Source organism: Pezoporus flaviventris, unplaced genomic scaffold, assembly GCF_033815535.1.
Source record: "Pezoporus flaviventris isolate CSIRO_AGI_PZ_B2104156 unplaced genomic scaffold, CSIRO_AGI_Pfla_v1 ptg000045l, whole genome shotgun sequence".
In the NCBI taxonomy this organism is placed as follows: domain Eukaryota; kingdom Metazoa; phylum Chordata; class Aves; order Psittaciformes; family Psittacidae; genus Pezoporus; species Pezoporus flaviventris.
The window spans coordinates 31,765,867-31,787,521 of record NW_026892593.1 but is presented as its reverse complement, the minus strand read 5'-3'; the positions used below and the strand labels follow the sequence as shown (position 1 = coordinate 31,787,521).

The following is a 21,655-nucleotide window of genomic DNA, read 5'->3' as shown; positions in this document are numbered from 1 at the left end:
TCAGCTGATTCAAAGGCATCTCTTTAGCATCATCTTTTACAGGCCTCTCACAGCTGACTGTTGCACCAATGGATCTCGATAAGGACAAGCTGTTTAATTGAGCAGAATAGAGTTCAGATTTTGATTTGCATAATGGCAAACACATTTTGATTAAATATAACCCAGGACAGTGTATGCATTTGGAAAGCAGAAGGTGGTGCCTCACCTTTAGGATCTGCCTGTAGGAGCGGTTTCCCTGCCCATCCTCGTGGCACAGCTCGAGGATGGTTCCCTGGACCAGTGGCTCAGCTCTGTCATTTTGTCCCTTTTACTTCCCTTAATTCATATTTCTTTTTTTTTCTGGAACATCAGTGGTTTAAACTGCAGTTAGTTAATTTCAGAAACGTATCTACTAGACAAGGCCCAAGGTAATGGAACATGCCTTTGGCAAGTGATGTGGTTCTCTCCTAGGGATTCTGGACTTGCTTCTCCATATTCATTTGCTGCCATTAGGAGCACCGGGACTATTACATTACACTGATACTGCACCCTGTTTGCCTCTTATACGCATTAGTGTCAATCGGAAGTAAAGCTACAGAAAACACTTAGGTTTTACCAGTGTCAGGCACTGAAAGTCTTTCCCTCAGTTTGATAGCTCTCATTCATCTAGTTTAGTGATAGGAGAAAAGAGATGTGTGTTTCTTACACTGGTGGCATAACTGCTCCCCTCACTTTAATACTGCTGGAAGAAATGCGTATCTTCAGGGCTAAAACAGTAATCCATTCACAGCACGCTTCTGAAACCGGCCCTATTTTATTCACCTCTCTTAAATGGTCAAAACTGTGTAACTGGATGCCACAGGCTCTATGCTCCTAACACCTAATAGAGATTCTTTGAAGGGATGTTTTGAAGACATTTGAAATAGGAAGCTCTGTGCCCTATCCTCACTGCTGTTGTGAAACGCTAGGTAAAGTCCACATAGATGTGGATTTTTATTGCAGTTTAACAATTCTAAGCAAGATTTTGCTGGTTAAGAATGGGCTGAATCATCTAAAATTGACTTTTATTTTTGCCCTCTAACTTGACCCCTGGAATATATCTACTAATTAAATGTCAACAGGAAACAAATGTCTTCACAAAGGGAAAGTAGCTATCTACGGCAATTTTGGTTTGTGGTGAAAAGCTAGGGTCAACAATGATAAAAAGAAATCCATGTAAAAAAAAGTCACATTTTTAAACAGTGTTAGATACTCATGCATGGCCACCCAGCTAGGGATGGAAATGGCTGGAGACACATGGTTTCTCCAGAGCGGATTCAACAATGTATAGGAGACCTTGCGTTTTCAGCCTAGCTGTCCTATTACATGATGAGTCCTGTACCCTGAGAAGAAGGGAGCTTGGCCAGTTAGCAAGGAGAGGCCAAACTGTGCATGTTGATCAGTCTCAGCCTGCAATGCGATTCAGAAGGGAGCAAAACTGTATATAAAAGCACCTCCATCTGTACTAATAGTAGGAACCTTTCACACTGTTTTTTTTTCTTGCCACTCCATATCAACTCCTCAAAGATTCATTTCTTCTCATTTTCCACCAAACACCTAGAAGGAAATCTGACTCATAGGAATCTCCATAGCCTAAACAGTTGGCCCAATTGAAAGATAAAATAAAATACCCCAAGGGAGGAGGAAAAGCTACCATTCCACTTGGCATCTGGGTATAGGAAAAGCGCTGCTCTACTATGACCAAAATGCTTTTAGATGCAACCCACTACTGGGCACTGCCTCAGCCTTTCAAGAAATCACTTTCCACTGTAAACACTGAAAGCAGTCAGTGCAAAATATTTATTCCTCTCATCTGAGGATCTCCCACATGCTTGGAGGTATTTGAGTTCATAAGTGAGAATACCAGATATCATTCCTGTTGCATGTACGTCAGTCAGCTCTTGGACGCTCTCCCTCTATGTCATGGTGTCGGTAAGGATGAGTGAAGGTGCCCTTTGGCCAGACTGCTGTTTGTTTTAAAACACTAGATTTGGGTGTTGCTAAAAGCACCTCCTACCACGGATGTCCTTGTTTTCCAAAGTAAACAGCCTGTGGCGTCTTGTGACCTGCACAGCCCTGAGTGTCTGACCTTGAAAAACAAAAAATATTTTATTGGAAAAGAAAAATCTGCAGTCTAAATTACTTGAGACACTGCTTTCCTTCCTCAGCAGGATGCTGGAATGCCCAGGCTTCAGTAGGAGCTGCTTACATGCCACAGACACACACAGGAACATATTTGCTCTCTAATGATATATTGGGCAACGGTTTTGAGTTGGCAGACTACTAAAAGCCCCAGCCAAACAAAGATAAAATTGTAATTCATCAACAGAGGATACTGAATTCATGGTCACTGGCGGCTGCTGAGGCTGGTGGTAGCCCAAAGCTGAAGTCCACAACATGGAAACAACGAATTCTAGAGATTGCTTAGGATTTTCTCAGCTTTACTAAAACAAACAAACAAACAAAAAAAAGCTCTTCAGATCTTATTTTTCCTAAAACGTTTTCAAACTAGGAACAAGATAAAATGTTCAGCTTCCTCAAAATCCTGCACAACAGGGCTCAGCCAGCAAAGGTGTATGGGAACACCATGATTGCAAGCATCCTCTGCAGCCTGTAAAGGAAGGTGTGAAAACAGAGCAATAGCAATGTGTGCTGAGGGGCAGCTGAGGGACTGTCTCCCCGAGAACTCAGCAGTGCTGTGTGCTTTAGCTGGCACAGGCCTTTCTTTTGAGAATGTATTTGGTTCATGGTTTTCAGGATTCCTCTTCTCTGCACTAGTTACTTGGAGGAGTAGGATTTTCCAAAGGCATCCTACTCCTACGAAAGATTTTAACGTGTCTTGAAAATATTTTCTCTCAGTTATGTTGAGGAATCTTTCTCAGCAGACCTTAGTTCCTTTCCATCCCCTCAGATTTACAGCAGCTTTGTTTCACTGGAATTAAGTTAGGAATTATGACCTATTTTTATGGGGTTTCACAAGTCTACGTTACTTAATTGTCCTGAATTAAATGTGATCTTACAGTACCATGGTGGAAATCCATATCGTTTCAAGGGAACATGACGGGCAAACAGCAAGCAGCAAAATGCAAATTCCTCTTTCCCCTTCCCCTTCCATCTTCTGACGGCTCTCTGGATAAAAACTGACTGCTCTTAGAGCAAGGACCTCAATCTCCTCACCAGCTGCAGCACCACCAAGGTTCTCAGGGATAGTGCCACAGTGATTTCTGTGAAGAGGTACCAGCACCAACTAATTTCACCCCAGTGAAGTTAAGAAATCACCAGGGGTGCTGGTTGTTACAGGTCCAGGCCAAATGTGGTGCTCTGGAGGTGAAAGGATCTCTATACTATTACAGACCTAAGTTTCCCAGTCCCAAGGGTGTGCTTTCGTGGGAAGAAAAGCCTGTTTCAGATCACAGCAGATATTTTCTGCACTGCCCAGCAGTTATACCTGAGGATGTTCTCCAGATGTTTGTGTCTGTATGAAACATACAATAATAAAGCTGCAAACTGGAGGAGACAATACCCGGACTGCAAGAAGAAGGGCTTTAGGGCAGCCTGGAAAAACATCAAAATTAACCAGCTCGCACACAAAAATCATCCTGTCCACTTTAAAAGGATGATGAAGACATATTTTCTTTGCTTTTCCAAAGAATTGCTACTTTTCCTAACCAAGTGGCCACTCATCATGTCATGGTTCTTGTATTGCCAGTAGGTGAGAGCTTGTATTTTGTGGAACAGATATTCCTTCCACTTAAGCAGACAAGAAATGTGAAGTATGGGGTCTAAGACAAGGTGAAGCTGCAGTTCAGACAGTTTTCAGGCTACAATGTAAGGAAAATAACAATATTCCACTGTCTGGAATGCCAGCTATTGAAAAACAGAAGAGAAGAAAATCCTTGCAGCCTCTGAAAATGGAGGAATGGAAAAGATCTGTTGCATTAAGGCAGTAAAATTTCCTGGCTAAAAGAAGTTTAAGGAAATCTGGACTAAAACAAAAAAGAACACCAAATGAGAATGCGTTGGCTAACACATCTGCAGAGCGAAATGTCTTCAGTGTTTGCAAGCTGTCTAACAAGAAGTGAATAAAACAGGAGTTCAAAACTGGAAGCCTTTTCTCTTTTCTCTTCTGGAACCGCTTCTCTTTTTCTGCTGGCGTATGTCGGCTAAGCAGAAGGTCTGAGGAGGTTGGCTACAGGTCCTAGGAGGTCTCTGGGGAGGGTTTCTGAGTATACTATTCCTGCTTAATTTGGGCTGCTCAGGCTAGTCCTGATCCCCAAAACAGGTGGACATAACTGAGGTCTTTTTGCTTCACGCATTGAATATTACACCGGTGGCCTGCATAAGAATTTCAGGATGTCACATGCCTACACTGCTTGGAGCTTGGCTATTTCAGTGATTTCAGTGATTGAGGATTGTGTGGAAGGATTATCTTGCACATTGTTAAAAAAAAGTGACTGTAGAAATAATATAGTTGCTGACTGCTGTCATGGCTTTTGATCTGAGGCCCTGTGGTGTGTGACTTCTCTTTATAACAAAGCGGGAGCAAGCCAGACTGGAATGCAGCAATTCACATATGCAGGTCTAAACATTTTTGCAGGTTTATTGTGGGACCTGTAGGTGGCCTCATTTTAATAGTCAATAAACCAAGAACTATTAGTTCAGCTTGCCAATGAACTAAGCAATATTTTGTTTTATTCTACTGAATTTGGAAGCTGATGAATTTGCTTCTAGTGCCATTGAACACTCTGCCATTTGTTCTGCAAACAAGTGGGCACAAAGCACACTGATTTTAATTTGGAAAAGTGTGGACATCTGTTTTGTTTTCATCCTTAAATTCCTTCAAGGGTGGGAAGAGAGAGAGCATGATCTTGAAACTCTGAGCGAGGACCAGAAAAGTAGCCTCTAGCATGTATTTCACATCCCCTCCCAAACCACGGGTGACGGAGCAGGGGATGGTGACATTAACCACAGACATTTTGGAACATCCTGAAGAATAAGAAAAATGAATATACTTCACATATTCACACATAGAAAAGGTCTAAGCTCACAGCTTATGAAATTCAGTTGGGTAAACGGACTGCAACAGAAGTCTAAGTGAATTAGGACTGACATTTCAGTACAATGAGTACCAACGCATCCATGGCATCGTGTTTATAACAACATGTTCTTCACTGTCACCCCAATAGAAACATTGACTTATCATGTTGTCTTATCTAACTGCACCATTTTGGGGCTGAGGAAGAAGAGGAAATACAGTGGAGCATAACTAGTGCCATAGAAAGCTCCACCTTTGTCAGCGGTTGAGAGAGCTGAAAGGTCTCATGCGCCATGCTAGTACACTGGGCAAGTCCTATCCTGTGGGTCACTATTGTCACTGCCTTGTGTTGGGCCACTAGAGGCAAGTTGTGTACTTCGGTCTTACATTCCCTTTATCCTGAGAGATGACAGAGCCTTCAGACACCACTCACCTGCAAGTGAAAATAAGAGGCCAAGGCATTGTTTCACAAGAAGCTCCCTCTCCTTTCTCGGAGTGGTGTCTTTGCTGCATACATCCAGATGTCAGCCAACCACCATCCACATGGGGAATACATGCTACAGCCACTGTGGAAAGGCCTGTTTTAACCTGTTCGCATACACAATGGGGTTTTTCTAGTGTATGAGAGCTGACAGAGCTTGTGAAAAGGCTTATTTTTAAGGTGCCTTAAATGTATGAAAGCCATACAGCTACAATGATCAGAGAATCACAGTGGTTCATTAAATGACCGTGTGTTCCTACCTTGCCGCCATGGCTTTTCCCACCCTGTGGCCAGGACATTAACCTGCTGTCTGTGGGGCATTCCAAACCTGCATCCTTGGAGATGAGACCTTGACAGAAACCAGCTTTCCAGCCAAATTCCTCCACTGCAGGCTGAGCCTGGGCACTGATGAGCTCCTACACAACCCACACCCCATTTTTTGGAAGCAGCCAAAATGTCTACTAAACAAAAGTTGAGCCTTTCTCTAAACATTTTTCCCCTCTATTGGGCCTGGGTGCTTGCTTCTCTCAAAAGCAGGTAAGTGTATGGACACCTTGTTCCCTGCAGTGCTGGGCCCTGGCAGAAATCTGCTGGAGATAAAGTGCCGAGGATATAATATCCACAGTAAGTTAAGGGAAAGCAAAGTAAAAGCAGCTCTCTCAGAAGTGCAAAAACCTGACATAAACCCAGATACAGAAGGAAGAGGAACAGAAATCTTTATAAAGAAATTTATTTTATATTTGTGTACAACAAATATATGAAATTTAATTTGAAAAATGTATATGCGATTTCTTCAAAGTATTGAACCCTCTTAAGGAAAGGTTTTAGTTATTAAAAAGGTACCGAAGGCTAAAATTATACTTGGATAATATACGTGTGTGTATGTATATATATATAAAAAACATGTGCAATTTTATATATATATAGTATATATAAATAACATGTGACTTACATGATATTTTAAGGTCTGCTATTTAAACATCTGAGTAACAACAGAGATATTATAAAATATAGTTTGCTATTACTACAGAGTTTGCATTCAGTTTTTATAAGCATCTAGACAGTGCAAAATTTAAACACATAGAAATATTCTCCTATTATTCTATACGCTGTGCTCAGCTCAGGTTCCACTGTCATGATCATAACCAGACTGAACCAAATTTGGAGGGTTCAATACTAGCCCTTACTAGCATCTTCTAAGAGCAGTAAAAGGAAATCTGTCTTACCTTGCACTGCGCTGTGGTACAGTTTGCATACAAGAGAGAACAATGCATTTCCTATGTTAAATGGTCTAACTCCCAGAGATCACATACACCTCACCATATTGACTCATTTCATTGCACTCCATATCCTGTAAAAATAAATCTCCTGTAGGACAGCATACATTACTGAATACTGAAGTTTAAGTAATATATTTCTTTAACATAAGGCAGGAATATACTGAAATTTGATAACACTTCAACAGCAATCTGGAATTAAACAATGGTTATGTACCACATTTTTATAGATGCTGCCTTTTTTATGTGTATGTCAGAAAATGTGGTAGAGAAAACCTATTTTTCTTTAAATAACAACAGGGATAAAAGCAGTCCTTTGAGAAGAAATTGCTAAAAACCAATGGGACCAGGAGAAACTCAACCGCCTTGAAACACCAAAGGTCAGTCTGCATAACCTCTCCTGCAGCCGATGAGCAATTCCTTGCATGACATCTGGGGGAATACTCATGTGAGTAGGTGCTTGCTACAGCAGAGCCCGAGTGTTTTAGCTCTAAGCATTTATCATCTTTATTTGCATCTATTAAGGTATTGTATGCTTTTTTCATATCTTGCTAAAAAAAGGCAATTCTGATCATTGTGTACGCTGTTACAGTAGCTATAGTTTAACTGAAGGATGTTTGTACTTTAGGTAATACATTTATTATCACTGACATAAAAAACCCAACCCTGCTTCCACAAAAATCAGCGGTTGCTTTGCTCCTACTAGAAACAAAATTGGATCCAAATATCTTAGTCATAAAGTTTGCTAATAAAAGTAAATACTATATTCATTAAGTCTCTCAATGCTTAAAGGCAAAGTGGTGTTAGCAAATACTGTATAGTATAACTTAAAGAACAATATTATGCACAGCTCTAGACAAACTGTTATTCAACAGAATGTAAAAGCATCTTATGGGACAGCAAATTTTGCTACATGAAAATTTCTGGAGCTTTGACAGGCTTTTTTCAAATACTTTTCATACACCAACCCCTCACTCATGTCCTGCACCACAACTACACAAATTAAAGGCTGTGGCCTTGTAGGCAGTACACATCCGGACCAGCTGATCTTTAGAACTGGATACTTCAGGAGGGTCTCCCTCTTTCTGCCACATTCATTTCTAAACTCCATTTTAGCAGAAACTGTTGTGTTTCTGAATCCTTGTAGCAACCGACAAGATAAAGAGCTGAGTGTCATCCCTCATTTACTTCACTTCTCAAGTCTATCTCTGAACTTGTCCATATAATTACCCCCTGCAGATTTCAGCTTTAATTCAGGTCTGAGTTACAGTTGCTGAACAGGCCTCACAAAAAGACAAAGCCTCATTAGTTACCCACAGAAGTGAGCCTTACTAGTTAAAACCTTTATTTAAATACCAAATAAAGGGGGAAAATAGATGCTCAGACAATGTTTACATCCTTTCAACCACACCCTTGAAGTTTTGGCAGTGAATAAGCCAAAGGATGGGCTTTACATCTCATCCATCTCTCTCAGTTGGGAAGGAACAGCCGTAACTACAAGTTTCTGCAGGGTGCAGCTGATGCTGGGAGATGGCTGAATATATATAACCAAAGGCTGCATGCCTCGCAAGTCAGAACAAAGCAGAGATGTGCTAGGAATTGAGGATTTTCTTATGCCCAGAAGTTTCCCATAGACTGGAGAGAAACACAAGTCCCATCTCCCACAGAAAAAGGAACAGTGTTCAAACCTAGAGTAACACAGCACTAAAAAGAAACTAATAACTAATGATGCCAAAGCCTCTTAATTTAAGGATTCCCCAAAGCAATCTCAAAGAAAAGAAAGGAAAAGAAAACCTGTGGAGTCAGCCAACACATTTTCCAATCCAATTACATAGTAAATGCATCAGCAGGCAAGGCCTCAGTTCTGAAAAGGAGAGGAAGAAGAAGGATGGTGCAAAATGCTTTCATTCATTTAAACATTCTCAGGATATAAGAGAGCAGGCAACTTAGAAAACATTCCTTGTAAGCTGTGTGGGATCTGCGCAGTTTTCCTCAGGCCTTGCTCCATCCTACAGCTCAGCTTTGCCTGTTTGGGCAGGACTGCTGTTACCGCTGCCTTCTCCGGCGTTGTTCTTGTCTGCTGGCTTGAAAGATAACGAAGCAGAGTTTGTGCAGTACCGTTTGCCAGTTGGGCGAGGTCCATCGTCAAAAATATGCCCCAGGTGAGCACCACACTGAAACAAAATACAATAGAGTATCACTGTGTCTCTGTGCAGCTTGATGGCATCACCCTGGTGTTAAGCAACGACTAGCAACAGCTTCCAAGGAAGAACATCGGTGCCTACATTGCCCTTTCAAGTGGGATTTACAGCCTACGTTTATTTACAAGAGTGATCCAGGAGGATGATCTTCTGAGATACCACAGGCGCCTAAGACTTCAAGCCCAAATTTCCTGGGTGTTTCCCATAGTGCCACTGCGCATGTTTGGTTGGGCTGCTGTTTCTGAGAAGCTGCCTGTCTCTGTAATGATCTCCTGGCAGTAGCTCAGTTAAAAGCTGTGAGTTTTAACTCAGAGTTAAAACCACTGTGAGTGGTTAGGGCAGCATCACCCACATTTCACTTACTGCTGTGTAAGAAAGGGGCAGCCTGAGCTCTGGGCTCTCCTCAGCCTGCAGCCATCTGCTATCCCTCTTAGCAAGAAAGCACTAAACCCCTTGGTGATCCTGACAACAACATAAAGCAGTTAAGATACTATTGGAGTATGCCCTTATACTAATGTTTTGGGTTTTTTTTCTTTCCACAGCCTGGCACTCTTCTGAGTATCAAGGCTCTTCTGGTAAAACCCACATCTGCTCCTCATCCCTAAAGGGGATGGACTTCATCCACTACTCATCTCATACTACTTTCTGTAGAACATAGGAGATAGGGACGGGTGACTGAAAAGGCCTGTACTTTCTGAATGAAAAATTTTTAGGTGGGAGTGATTATAAACAGGAATGATGCTGAATTTGCTGTTGTAAGGAATGTGAAACTCCAGATGGTCTGTGGACACTTTTGTTCTGTGTCAATCAGCCTCAGATAACTAGCAGTATTCAGGGTGAACACTACTGCTCCTGTCTGTAAAAAAGGTAACAGTCCCCTGGTTTACAGAAGAGTACAATATTCTGAAGAAGCTGATCCAGTTGATCCTTATTCAAAAATTAGGATTACTATCACTGCACATTATGGCTGACAAGTCATCTGGATAATAAGAACTTCTTGTAATGTCACTTAAATTCCACTGGTTCATTTTTACAGCCTGCCATGAGAAATGAAAAAATAAAACCTTGCACTGAAGAAATATTTATCTTGAACAGGAAAGTCATGCTGCTTTACCAAAGAGCCTTAGCCTTTCAAGTCAATAGCTGATCTCAGTGAGAGCTGGAATGATGTAACTGCGATCACAGAGCTGCTTGTGGGCTCACAGTCAGACATCAGAAATTAAAGACTCAAAATTATTCTTAACATTTAGTCAATTCACAGTATCCCAAATATGTAGAGGCAATATTCCAAACTGAATGAGTTAATAATGGCAAATCTCTACCCTGCAGTTAATGTGTTGCTAATGTTCTCCTGCTGTTATGGCCTGTAATTCACCAAAGCAGTAGGAAGGGTGTCTGTAGAAGGAGGTAAAGTCTTGGCTTGGGTTAAACTCTCTCAACAGATGGAAAGGCGGGGGGGGTTTGGCTGTCATGCCAGCTAGGAGGGACAGCTGAAACAGCAACCCTCATGACTCCAGGAGCAGGGCAGGTAAGTCTGTGAAGTCTCAGTGTTCCCACACGTTGTCCCACCTGCACAGACACATCCCAGGGCAGGCTCCCTGCTCCTGGAAAGGTGCTGCTGAAACAGCCACAGCAGTCCAGCAAGGACCCCGAGAACAAACACAGGCACTTCCAGCCCATGGTATCAGCAGGATGAGCTCCCAGAGGCAATGGGGAAAGGCATGGATGACTCTGGGTCATGCAGCAGCTGCATGTTTTTATAAGGAAGGAAGACAAAACATAGCAAATATGAAAAAGCCAAAGGGAAGTTGCATGGGAGCTACAGAAGAGAAAGCTCCAAGTCTTGTTCCTAAAATATTGCTGTTTTGCCACCCCTTCCTCCCTACTTATTTCATTTCCCTTTAGATTGAAGGCCTTTATAGGCAGTTTGGGCAGAAAACCTGAGCCGTTTCTCAGAGTGAGGTCTCTCAAAATGAGCTATTTCACCTGATTATAAAGCTTTTCCATACCTTGGGGAAAAGAAAAATCTAAAAAACCCGAAGTGTCCCAGAGAGAGTATTTTTCTAAATGCTCAGCATCCTAATTAAATCATCTCATCTCAAATATGAATGCTTCAAAACCTCCTGGCTAGAACTGTTAAACAGATCCATTCCAGACTGTTTAACCAAAGATAAGTCACTCCCACTCTCCACTGGACAGAAACAGCAAGAGACACTGCAGAGAGAAGCAGTCTGCAGGAGTAACATACTCACATAAAGACTACAAAGACCATTTATCAAGAAGGGCTTCCTCACAAAACCTGAGAAGCTGTGTGACAGTCCAAGGTAGTCTCATTACACCTTCTTGGTTTGGCAGAATCACCCCAGGACTGGATTACTGCAAAATTTGTTACCTTTTGAGATTACCCCTCACCAAGAATTTATGTGGCGATTCTCTCTGTAGAGGACTCTATAACTTATCCACTCTGAAAAGAAATGCAATTCAATACTTTGTGTCACAGTATAGGAAAGCTGGCCGTCAGCTGAGAGTACAAAGGATGAATTGATTTTACTGTCCCCCCCCCAAATAACAGGTGCCAACCACTTTTCTAGGATGTATACATGTCTGCAAAACCTCCAAAACCAATCATCTGTTGTGGTCTTGCACATAAATATACTGGGCAGAATGCACTGGGATGGTGAAACAGATAGATTAAAGCACTTGAAGTATGTGTTTGGGAGCAGGAAAGAGGGGCTCACTGCTAACTGTCAGTATGCTTGGATCTCCCAAACCTCCTGGTTCTAATATGCTGCTGGGAGGCAGCTTGCAGTCAGCTGCTGTAGCCGAGTTTGAGCTATCAATATGCAAACGGTATCTCTGTGACTACAGAATGTTACCGATTTGTACAGGTACACTTAATAGCTAGGGAGACCTCAGGGGAAGGGACTCTCATGCAGGAAAGGGGGCAAAAAAGAGATGCAACTAGTTTTGTAGTGTTCCTCAAATGCATTTGTAATTAACTTCTACCTATTACTGATCACTGACCTTTTAAATACACCCAGGGTAATGTGTTTCCAAAAAAAAACTGTGAAAGTTAATTCTAGGATAAACCCATGGATGCCTTTGATGAATATTACAGCAACTTTCCCCCAGTGTTTGCTTTCTATAACGGGGAACATTAAAAGAGAGGGGTTTTATTCTCTCAGACAGGTGGAAGGACTTTTAAAGAGCAATCAACTACTTTTTCATCTGCAAAAGATTAATAAGGTTTTGGGTGTGGGAGAGGGTATTTCCCTCTAGCTCTACCAAGGCCTGTCATATCAATCCCACTGCTTTCCAGGCTGCAGTAAAACTGCACTTTTTTTGCAGCTGCATGTGTGATTCTTATTCCTAGGACTTCAAGGAGGGAGGAAACAGTTTTGTTATAATAGATACACAATGCAGTGGTATTAACTGTGCTGAGTGGCGGCTGCATTGATCCTCACCACTCCTCAAGCTATTTTCCTGTGTGACCGAATCATCTGTGGGGATATTGCCCCAGGAAGTGGAAGTAGCTGCTAGGAAGTTGCCATCGGATTGTATAGCAGCCTTGGTCATAGTTTTCTCTTACTGCTTTAAAATTCAGCTTTTGATTTTGCTTTAATTTTATGGTGTCTGTGTGTGACTGCTTGCTAATACTGCAGGTCTCAGGTCTGCTAACGCTATTTGGTTTGGCAACAGGTAAATGACGTTCCCAGATTCCTTGGCTTCACTACAGGCTGCCTTCAGCTTCTCTCAGGTTGAAACCAGGGGCTCTGGCCATCTTTTGAGCGGTGCTAGCAGATACAGGCTCAGCAGGCTGTCAGTACACTGATCTTACCACTACCCAGGCCTACTAAGCAGAGCTGAAGAGAGCGGGTTGTATATTTGGTTATGCCAGTAATCAGTGGTGAAGCACAAGGTTCCCAGTCTCCAGTCCCACAGCTACCTCACTAGGGAATTTAGGGAAACGGGTGCTCCCAAAAGTGTTAAGTGGATCTTCTAAAGCATATCATCAATGTAAAACCTACAGAATTATGTAGTACACATGACATACTTGCAGACATGCTGATTTGGCCATTAACATGTTAGGCCAAACTCTCCACCCAGACTGAAGTTAATTCTCCATAAAGACAATCTTGCCTCTTTCTGAGGAGCTTCTTAACTTTCCCTGAGCAATTATACATGAGGACTGATTGGCTAGGAAGAATATGTACTATCAGGGATAACAGTTATCCTTCCATCAATACTGTCTGGAAAGAGAAGAGCAAATTATCACTGTCCAAATGAAGCTGCTGCTTCTCTCAGGAGGAGTTTAAAAGTATGTATGGAGCTAAAGGACTGCAAGCTGCTGGGTACATCTGCCGAACACCAATGCAGCAGCTTCTTGCTTTGCTAGGTAATGATTATGCCATTCCCTTCACAGAGAGGAGAGCAGCACAAAGGATGAGAGAAAGTAGAACAAGACAGATAACGAAAAATTTGGGCACGTTTTGAATGACTTGACTTCATTATTACGGTAGATGGGATTGTCTGAGGCAGCCATTAGGACTATGCTGGAAATGAGTGTTGGGAATGAGTTAGCACAGCTGCACAGTAATGCACAGTGATGGAATCAGCACACAGACAATCGCTCCACTGCTTTCAACTTCCCTCACAACTGCTCACGTGTGGGAGTCAGTCAACCAGACTCAGGCTCAGGCTCAGGAGCTCCTTTGAAGGCACCCTCTTCAGGAAGACAATTTCTGTAGACTCAGCACTGAGTCTTACCATTTACATCTGCTCCGTTAAATCTCACATGAGACAACAATGTGCATTCCAAAGAGCCCTTTTTTGCCTTCAGCTCATTCCACCCAGCTGTTATGCCTACGACCCATTGTGCTCTCTCACAATGATTAATATTTAATGGAACTGAAAGGTTTGCAAATCTTGGGAAAAAATACAGCACGCCGTAATGATTTTTGCAGCCTTTGCCATCGGAATGGTCTCTGTGTGCTGTAAACTAACCTGACTGCAGGATATTTCAATCCGATGCATCCCATAGGAGAAATCATCGTTGAAAGTAATTGCATCAGGACTGATCACATCATAGAAGGAAGGCCAACCTGGAAAAGAAGAAAGAGCTACATAAAAGAGGGTGCCTCCGTGGCAGATGACATTGTAAAATGCAAGACAGAATCACACGTTGAAAGAAGTTTATCTCACTCTAGAGCCTGAAAAAGAAAACCAGAAATGGGGATTCTGCATCCTAAATTACTTTTGGAAAATCCTGCTCCCCAACTAATACAAAGTTGTTTACAGGCAAGCACTAAGCTGCCTGCAAACTTGCTGCCCATCTTCCATCTCAACAGATTAATTCACTCTACCACAAGCGGCAGTAACAGTTTAGCTGAGGCTCAGGTAAGTCAGATTTAGGCTCACCATCAATTTAAAAACCCACAAATTCCACCCTGAAGACAAACAGCAAGGCTTTATGAACATGAGTGCTTTTGCTTTTGAAGTGTAAAGGTACTTCAAAAAAGAGTTGGCAAATTGCAATTTAGAGCCCCCAAACCTGCCTTAACCTTTGCCTTCATGAAGACATGATCCCAGCTAGAAGGATGTGCTTAGACACTGACCACACATTAGAGTGAGATCAGTACTACTGTGTCTAATTTCACAACTGTAATGAATGTTTCAGATCAGCCATTGACAGGAGGAGTCATAACTGTGCCTACAGTAGACACTAGTAGATGCTTTGCATGTGGTCTGCATCCAGGATGAAATGATTGCACTCATTAACATGTACGTTCAGCACAGCTGCTAGATGAGCACTGAGCAGCATGACCTGACACCAGATGATAATGAGGTGTATACCTGATCTACTAATAATGGCCACTTCTCATCTAGATAATGACCTTCTACTCTTTGGCTATTCCGTGCCAAGTCTCCCCTCTCCACAACAGGCGTAAAAAACAACACAGCTCTATTCAGTGTCCCAGCAGATATCCACTACACAGCTGTAACTTTTCGGCCACCCGTCAAAAACCTGTCAGCATATGCTCCATTTCCTGAAGCTGGGTTCCCACATAAGAACCTGATAGGCTTTAAGGTTATGTCAACATCTACCACTGCCCACCTGAAATCCCAGCAGCTATCTGTCCTTCTCATTCAGTCTCTTGCCAAATATAACACTCACAGGCAGCTCTTGCTCTCTGTGTATGTGCCATGTATACAGAACTTCCTTTTTTCTTCTTCTAATATCTGTTAAGCATTTGCTACTGATAATTTCACAACATGACTTGCAATAAGCTATTAAGAAACACAGTAGCAGCTGGGAAAGCTGTGGGTAAAGAAAGTGTGTAAACTGGAAAAATGTCCTTGTGTCTTCAGTTGTATCTTACACCATTAAATATGGAAAAAACATGTACAAGGATGCAAGTATAACAGGCATAAGGTTTTAAGAAAGAAATGGTCAGAATATTTCTCTTCCTGTTGAGAACACCCATATAGTAGCATTCTTAAGCCTGCAACCTAAAGGCATTACAAGCCCCAAGTCCTATGCTCCCAAGGTGCCTATTACCACCACAAGTGTTCCCGTTAAGGAACATACTGCAGAAGTAAGTAGAATCTTTCTTTTTCTCCAAAATGTATTGCAAATGGAAGAGTTATAGACAGCAGACAGATGAGGAGCAAGAACTCTGAACAGCAAAAATATCCCACAAGACAGGAACTCAACAGTACAGTAATGACAGCCGCAGAAAAACAACTTCTAAATTCTTCCTCTCATGCAAAATAACCCTGCCAAACAAATACCTTCACAAACAGAAAAGGAATAAACACATGATAAGTTTTGTAAAGGGGCTTATCCTGTTGACAGAAAAATTGATGTCTCCTAATTGGTGGCTCCTTTCTAACACCTCTCGTCATCTTCTTAGCTAAGCCTCCCATCTAACAAAAATCAAGGCCTTTCCTACAGATGACCAGTATATTTTTCATGAAGCCTTTTTACTTTCTTTTAATTTAATAATTTTGCAAAACAGTCGTATCAGTTTGCCCAGTGTGATGGCAGAGAAGTTCCAAAGAAGCAGCTATCTGATCATGTGAAAGCCTTCAGAGGAGGAACACTTCAATGATGAAGAAATTCTCCAAGAGCGACCCTGCCTCCTCCATAACAGCAATAATTGGGAAGCTTCAAAGGCTGCTCCACAGAGACTGAAGCAATCTGTGTCTTGCTAAGAAAATTATCTTCTGAGAAGGGTTTGGAGGAGACGTGTTTATGTCAGCTTTGACATTAAAGAAAGACCATCCATCCCCTTTTCTCCAGACTTTTCCTTTTGGTCTTCCCATTCACCACAGAAAAATTATTTGCTTTGGATGCATTCCATGCCCTTTTAAAAAATGAAGTCATCTGAAACCTATATAAACAGCTCCTATTAAAGTTGCCTTTGTACCCAACTGGAGTGACTTCAGTTTAGGCTGTCAGTTCATGCTCCATGTGACACTTGTTCCAAAGGCTCCACATATGGTCCCCAAGACAGGGACTAGGAAACAGAGTGTACCTCCACGGTTGTGGACTTTCAACTCTCAGTTAAGCCATCTCTTTGTGAGTGACACAGCAGGCCAGTCATGAGCATTACTGTGACGAGCCAGTAACTCCATGAAGGTTGACCGAAAACTGAGCAAACCCTGCAACTGAAAAGGTCTCGAAGGGCACAGTGAGGCATGCTGTCACTCTGCTGACCTTGAGAGGAAGACAAGTGAACTGCTCATTGAGTTGATGAGCCAAACTCACCAGGAAAATCAATTCCCCTCTGCTGTCTCATTTCCTCTCTCCTGAGCTTAAGTGGAAAACCCATTTGATATTTTGCTAAGCCTTCTCTGGCCATTTTCTCTACTTCAAAAGCTGGCAGGAAGGAGCAGTAGAAGCGGTGCTGCCTGCACATCAGGCAACTCCCGATGACGTAGAAAGCCAACCAGACCCCCATGGACTACTCAGAGGAAATTTCTGTGTAAGTGCTGAAAGACCCAGCAGTGGCCTCCACTTTGCAAGCCCCAGGCTACGTCTCCTGCTGTCTCACCGGCTGCTGCTCCTCCACTCCTGCTCTCTGCAGTGCCTGCCTCCTTCCTGCTGTAAGGCTGCAAAATGGCCAACTCGCTCTACATTTTAGACTGGTGTCAGCTGAGCATTAAAGCTTCAGCCTGCCTTTGAAGGCTACCTGGCTACTTAGAAAGGGCACGCTTCTAAAGGAATGAGGGGGGAAAGAAGACCCTTTGGTTCTCTTCTGCTTCTGTTGAGCTGAGAGAGAGAAACTAACCCTTAGCACTGCAGAGACTGAGCACTGGAGGAGACCCTTCGCAAACCCTGGTGCCCAGGCTCAACCCTCTCCAGGGGTGGCTTTCTGTCAGGTCTAGCTCACCACATCTGATGGGCAGGAGCAGCAAACACACTTGTCTTTTGAAGGATCGTAAGACACAACAGTGAGGAAGAAATAGCTGCTGGAGGAAAGGGGCAAAGGGTAATTACAGGAGACAAGACGGGGTTGGGGGGTGTCTCCCAGCTGAGTGAATAACTTCAAATGACATTTGCACTTTGCGTGTGTGTGAACAGCATCTAAGATTTGTGAATACATATAGCCTTGAATGTAAAGTTTCATTTGAGGAGAAGTATGACACAGTAACAGTCAGCAATTTTTAGCATGTTACAGACATGCAAGATGGGCTCCTTATTTTCACAATCACTTTGCATCACACTGACAATATAAAAGGGCTTTAAAATAAGTCTGTTGTGTTTGAGCTCACTCTAATGACCCTTAAAATGGGAGGCAGGATGTTATGTCCTAAGGGCCAGTTTCTGGTACATTAATAAGCCAGCCACAGAGATGACTAGTTTTTCAGATACATAGCAAGTATCTTTTCTTGAATCTATAACACACTAAAGCAATGAAGCTTTCTTCTGTCAAGTACTTAAGTGAAAAGCATGTGTAAACTGAACATTACTGACAGCTCTTTTCCACTCCATCCTGCATGAGTAATAGGAAGGATCTTATGTTGCTGGGTGTCACACACACTGAGTCGTGTCCCAGTCTTTCACATTCTGGGATATCCCCCAAATTTGTAAAAGCTGCGCAGCATTTCTACAATTCACCCCACACTCCTCTCATCAAAACCTAACCTTCTGGTTTCCATATTGGTCCTTATTGTGGCAAAGAAGAAACAGCAGTTCATGCCTCTTCTTGCTTTCTTCAAAGTAGAGATGGCCCGGTACTGCCCTGGGCAGCAACAGTGAAGAACAGGGAGGAAGAGAAATGTTGGCTTTGGTAACCTATGCTGGATGCTGCTTTTGCAGTCCTGGGTGCAGGGTTCCATATCATTCAAGAGAGGCATCTTCTTTCTCACTTTCAGGCCTCCTATTCTAGGGACCCAAGTGAGTCTGTGTGCCTGATGAGCCACCTAAGGTGAGCATCTGCACAGGCAGCTTGCAAAAGGTGAGTATCACAGTAACACAGGAAGACACCTGACACACTGAACAGTTTGTGTCCTTCTCAAACTGAGACGCCAAAGTAGTTGTAATGACTGAGTATGGCAGCAACAGCAAATGGTGTGCCTGCAGTCCAGCCCCCTTTGGCCATCCCTAGCAGAGATATGACACCCCGGCAGCAGCAGATTGTTTCTTTCACGTTAACCCAGGGAGTTCTAAAGCACCTGAACTTGTGAGCTGCTGCAGGACTCTTTTTAGGACAATGAAAAACAACAAAAAAAGACATTTTGTTGCCATAAATGTCTGGAAAGCAATCCAGCTTTCTGGATTGGACTCACTGATCCATTTTAGAAGCATCTTAAACCTCATTCCAGTTTTGCAGTTTTGCACATATTTTGTTGTAGCTAGGTCTCCAACTTCCTAATAAATGGATGCAAGCACTTAGACCTCTAACCATTAAAATATGAGTCTATAATTATTTGCAGAAGCAAAATGTCAGGCTGCTTTCGAAAATCAGCCCTGCTAGGCTATTTTTTCCCCACTCCTAAACTAATATTCCTTTTGACATTGTTTTTGAACACCACAAGTGCAATCCCAAAGCATGTAATGCTCTGACATTACTCCTATTTCATACACCTGCCGACTGGAGACCTCCACAGTTTTTCAATAACTGTGTTGTCTGCAGTTAAGGTTTTCCTATTTTAGATCTCAAAGAGATTAAGTTCAACCTGCATTTTATCATTCTTTGCTATAATTATTTCAAGCATTTACTTCAGTGAGTTATTTACATATGGGGAAGTAGGGGGGAGATGGAAGATGTTAGAACTACCAAATGGCACCAGATGGAAAAGAGGACCTTGACCTAAAAAATACCTTGCTTCTCTGATGTGCTGTATTTTTAGAATTCTGATTCCCTTTTAACCTAATGTGGATAAATGAAAACCTAAAGGCTTTTTAAGGTAGGATCTCATCATTTATCTTCACTGAGAAGCTACGTCTGTGTGAAAACATAAAGCGTATAGGATTAAAAAAAGGTAATAAAACTTCTGCTTTGAAACTGCTGTAAAACTGAAAGGCTTTCACTTTTTTCTTTCTCACAGGTTTATTGAAACAGAATTTGAAAGACACAGCTGTAACTTCTCACATACAAGTTCAATGTAGAACTACAAAGTGACATATTGCTATTATATAGAACGCCTGTGCAGATATAGGGCTTTTTCTGGATAACACCCTGGTTTATTTTTCATAATATCCCCATGACGATGAATGCACAATAAATATTCTTGCCTACAAATATTTTACTATTAGGTAACACTATTTTCAGTGGAGGTTCATCTAATTTACCCAAATATAGCTAGAAACAGAATCACGCATAGAAACATTCTTGTTCACCAGCAAACAACTTCACATTAGATATGTATTCCACTGCAAGGAAAACAGTAAGTCCTTTCCAGCACTGTCCATATGTAAGAAGGATAACATGGTATGGTTTTTCAGCAGAACACGCAGAGCGTTGGAGTGGTAGGTAGGTTGTGATAGGAGACAAAGACAACATAGAGCATAATTTTGGAAAGAAAAAGAAAACTAAAGAGAGGGCTTATCTCTAACATGCTACCTGTCTCTAATAGCAAGGCTGGGTTACTGCAGCAGGCAATTCTGAAAGAACAATGTGGAAAGGGAGTTTTACCAAAAAAACTTCAGCTTCTAACAGAAGCTTTTATGAGAATTGTCATCGTTTTTTTTTTTTCTTTAGGTTTCTCACTTGGGAAATAAAGAAGTGAAAGCCATAAATAAAGGTGATATTTGTTTGTTTCCACTACAGCACTCTAAACATCAAAACAACTACTATGAAACACCATATGCAATCCAGACTTCTTTGTTTAAAATTCTTGTTAAGGGAGATCTGAAACTTCTACTCTACAACTTCATTTGATACCTGAATTTTTCAGAACATGAGTGCCCCTGATGGCTCTTGAGCAATGAAAGCACGGGGCCTGCTCTCTTTAGCAATTAATAACTCTATTACAATACCACTATTGCCCTAGCTGCTTTCTTAGTCCTTTAACTCCGTTCTAAAATACTACTAAATACAGGCTGGCTGTTAAGAGCCTTCCTCTATAACACTCCTGAAATCTCCATCGTCTGAGCTGATGCTAAAATCAACAGGTAGGCAGGAGGTGGGATCTTCCTCAAGTCTTCTTACAAAGATTGAGTTACTAATGGTTTCTTTCTTGGTTCAGGTTCAACAGAACTACTGAATCTAACTCACTTCCTCCCAAAAGATGGGTTTCTCCCCTCATCTGAACAGTGTCTCTTGTTACAGACATCATGGCTAATGCTTTTAAAAGTATATCTTACACATAAGTCAGCTGTAGCTCTTCAGCATCAAAGGAACCAAACAGAACCGTATGAAGCAGCATAACCTTAAGCTATAATTTTAAAATGCCATCAAGAAATGTCTCAAACAGTTTTTTTCAAATTTACTGTTGACCCAGTAACCTCAGTCCAAAGCATTCAACTTAGAATAAATGTGGGGTTTCTTTTCCTTCCAAAAGCAGTATTGGTAATAAAATGTATATATTCTAAAATATCTTGCAAATGATACAGCTCTGAGTTATCTGTGCAATTCACTAAAATAACTGAAGCTTTCATAGAGGATGAGTAAATCAGAATAGCAGTAGGTCTGGCAGGCCTTACGATGGAAGTGATTCAAAAAATCGGAATCCTAATGCAGTGTGTTCACAGAGAAAGTAAAAAAAACAAACTAACATAAAACCCCAAACAACAGCAAACACAACCTTGTCATAACCAGCATCTGGCACTGAAAGGAGCAGCAGTCACAGATGAAGTGCATATTTGCAAAATTTGTCATGGGGTGTTTCAGTAACGAACATCCACAACTTGTTTTTGGAGATATTTTCCTGTAGTATTGTTCTGCATGTCTGGGAAATAAAGTTTGTAAAGAACAGCCAGAACTCAGTTTCACATTAAACTGAAACTACAGAGGTGGACATCCTGTATTGTCTTCCTCCTTTTGCAGTTATATTCCTTCTACTGAGCCTTCTAGAGTGCCTCCAGCACTGAGTGCTCTGGCAGACAAGCCGCCTCCTCATTACAGCTGGACAAACAGGGTCTCATTACAGTTGTAAAGTTCTGATACAAGGGAAAGAGTTATTACACTGATTA

At 41.9% G+C, this 21,655-nt stretch overlaps 1 protein-coding gene across 2 annotated transcripts in view; it reads right to left on the bottom strand.

Annotated features, from left to right (window-relative positions):
* Nucleotides 1-6,250: 6,250 nt before the first annotated feature.
* MSRB3 (methionine sulfoxide reductase B3) overlaps nucleotides 6,251-21,655 on the bottom strand; it is an 84,263-nt gene continuing 68,858 nt past the window's right edge. For both annotated transcript variants that reach the window (XM_061467839.1, XM_061467838.1), the window contains exons 6-7: nucleotides 14,017-14,114; nucleotides 6,251-8,985 (exon numbers count right to left, since the gene is read on the bottom strand). In XM_061467839.1, coding sequence (XP_061323823.1) covers nucleotides 8,821-8,985; nucleotides 14,017-14,114 — 263 coding nt within the window. In that variant the 3' untranslated portion in view covers nucleotides 6,251-8,820. The remainder of the gene's footprint in view (nucleotides 8,986-14,016; nucleotides 14,115-21,655) is intronic.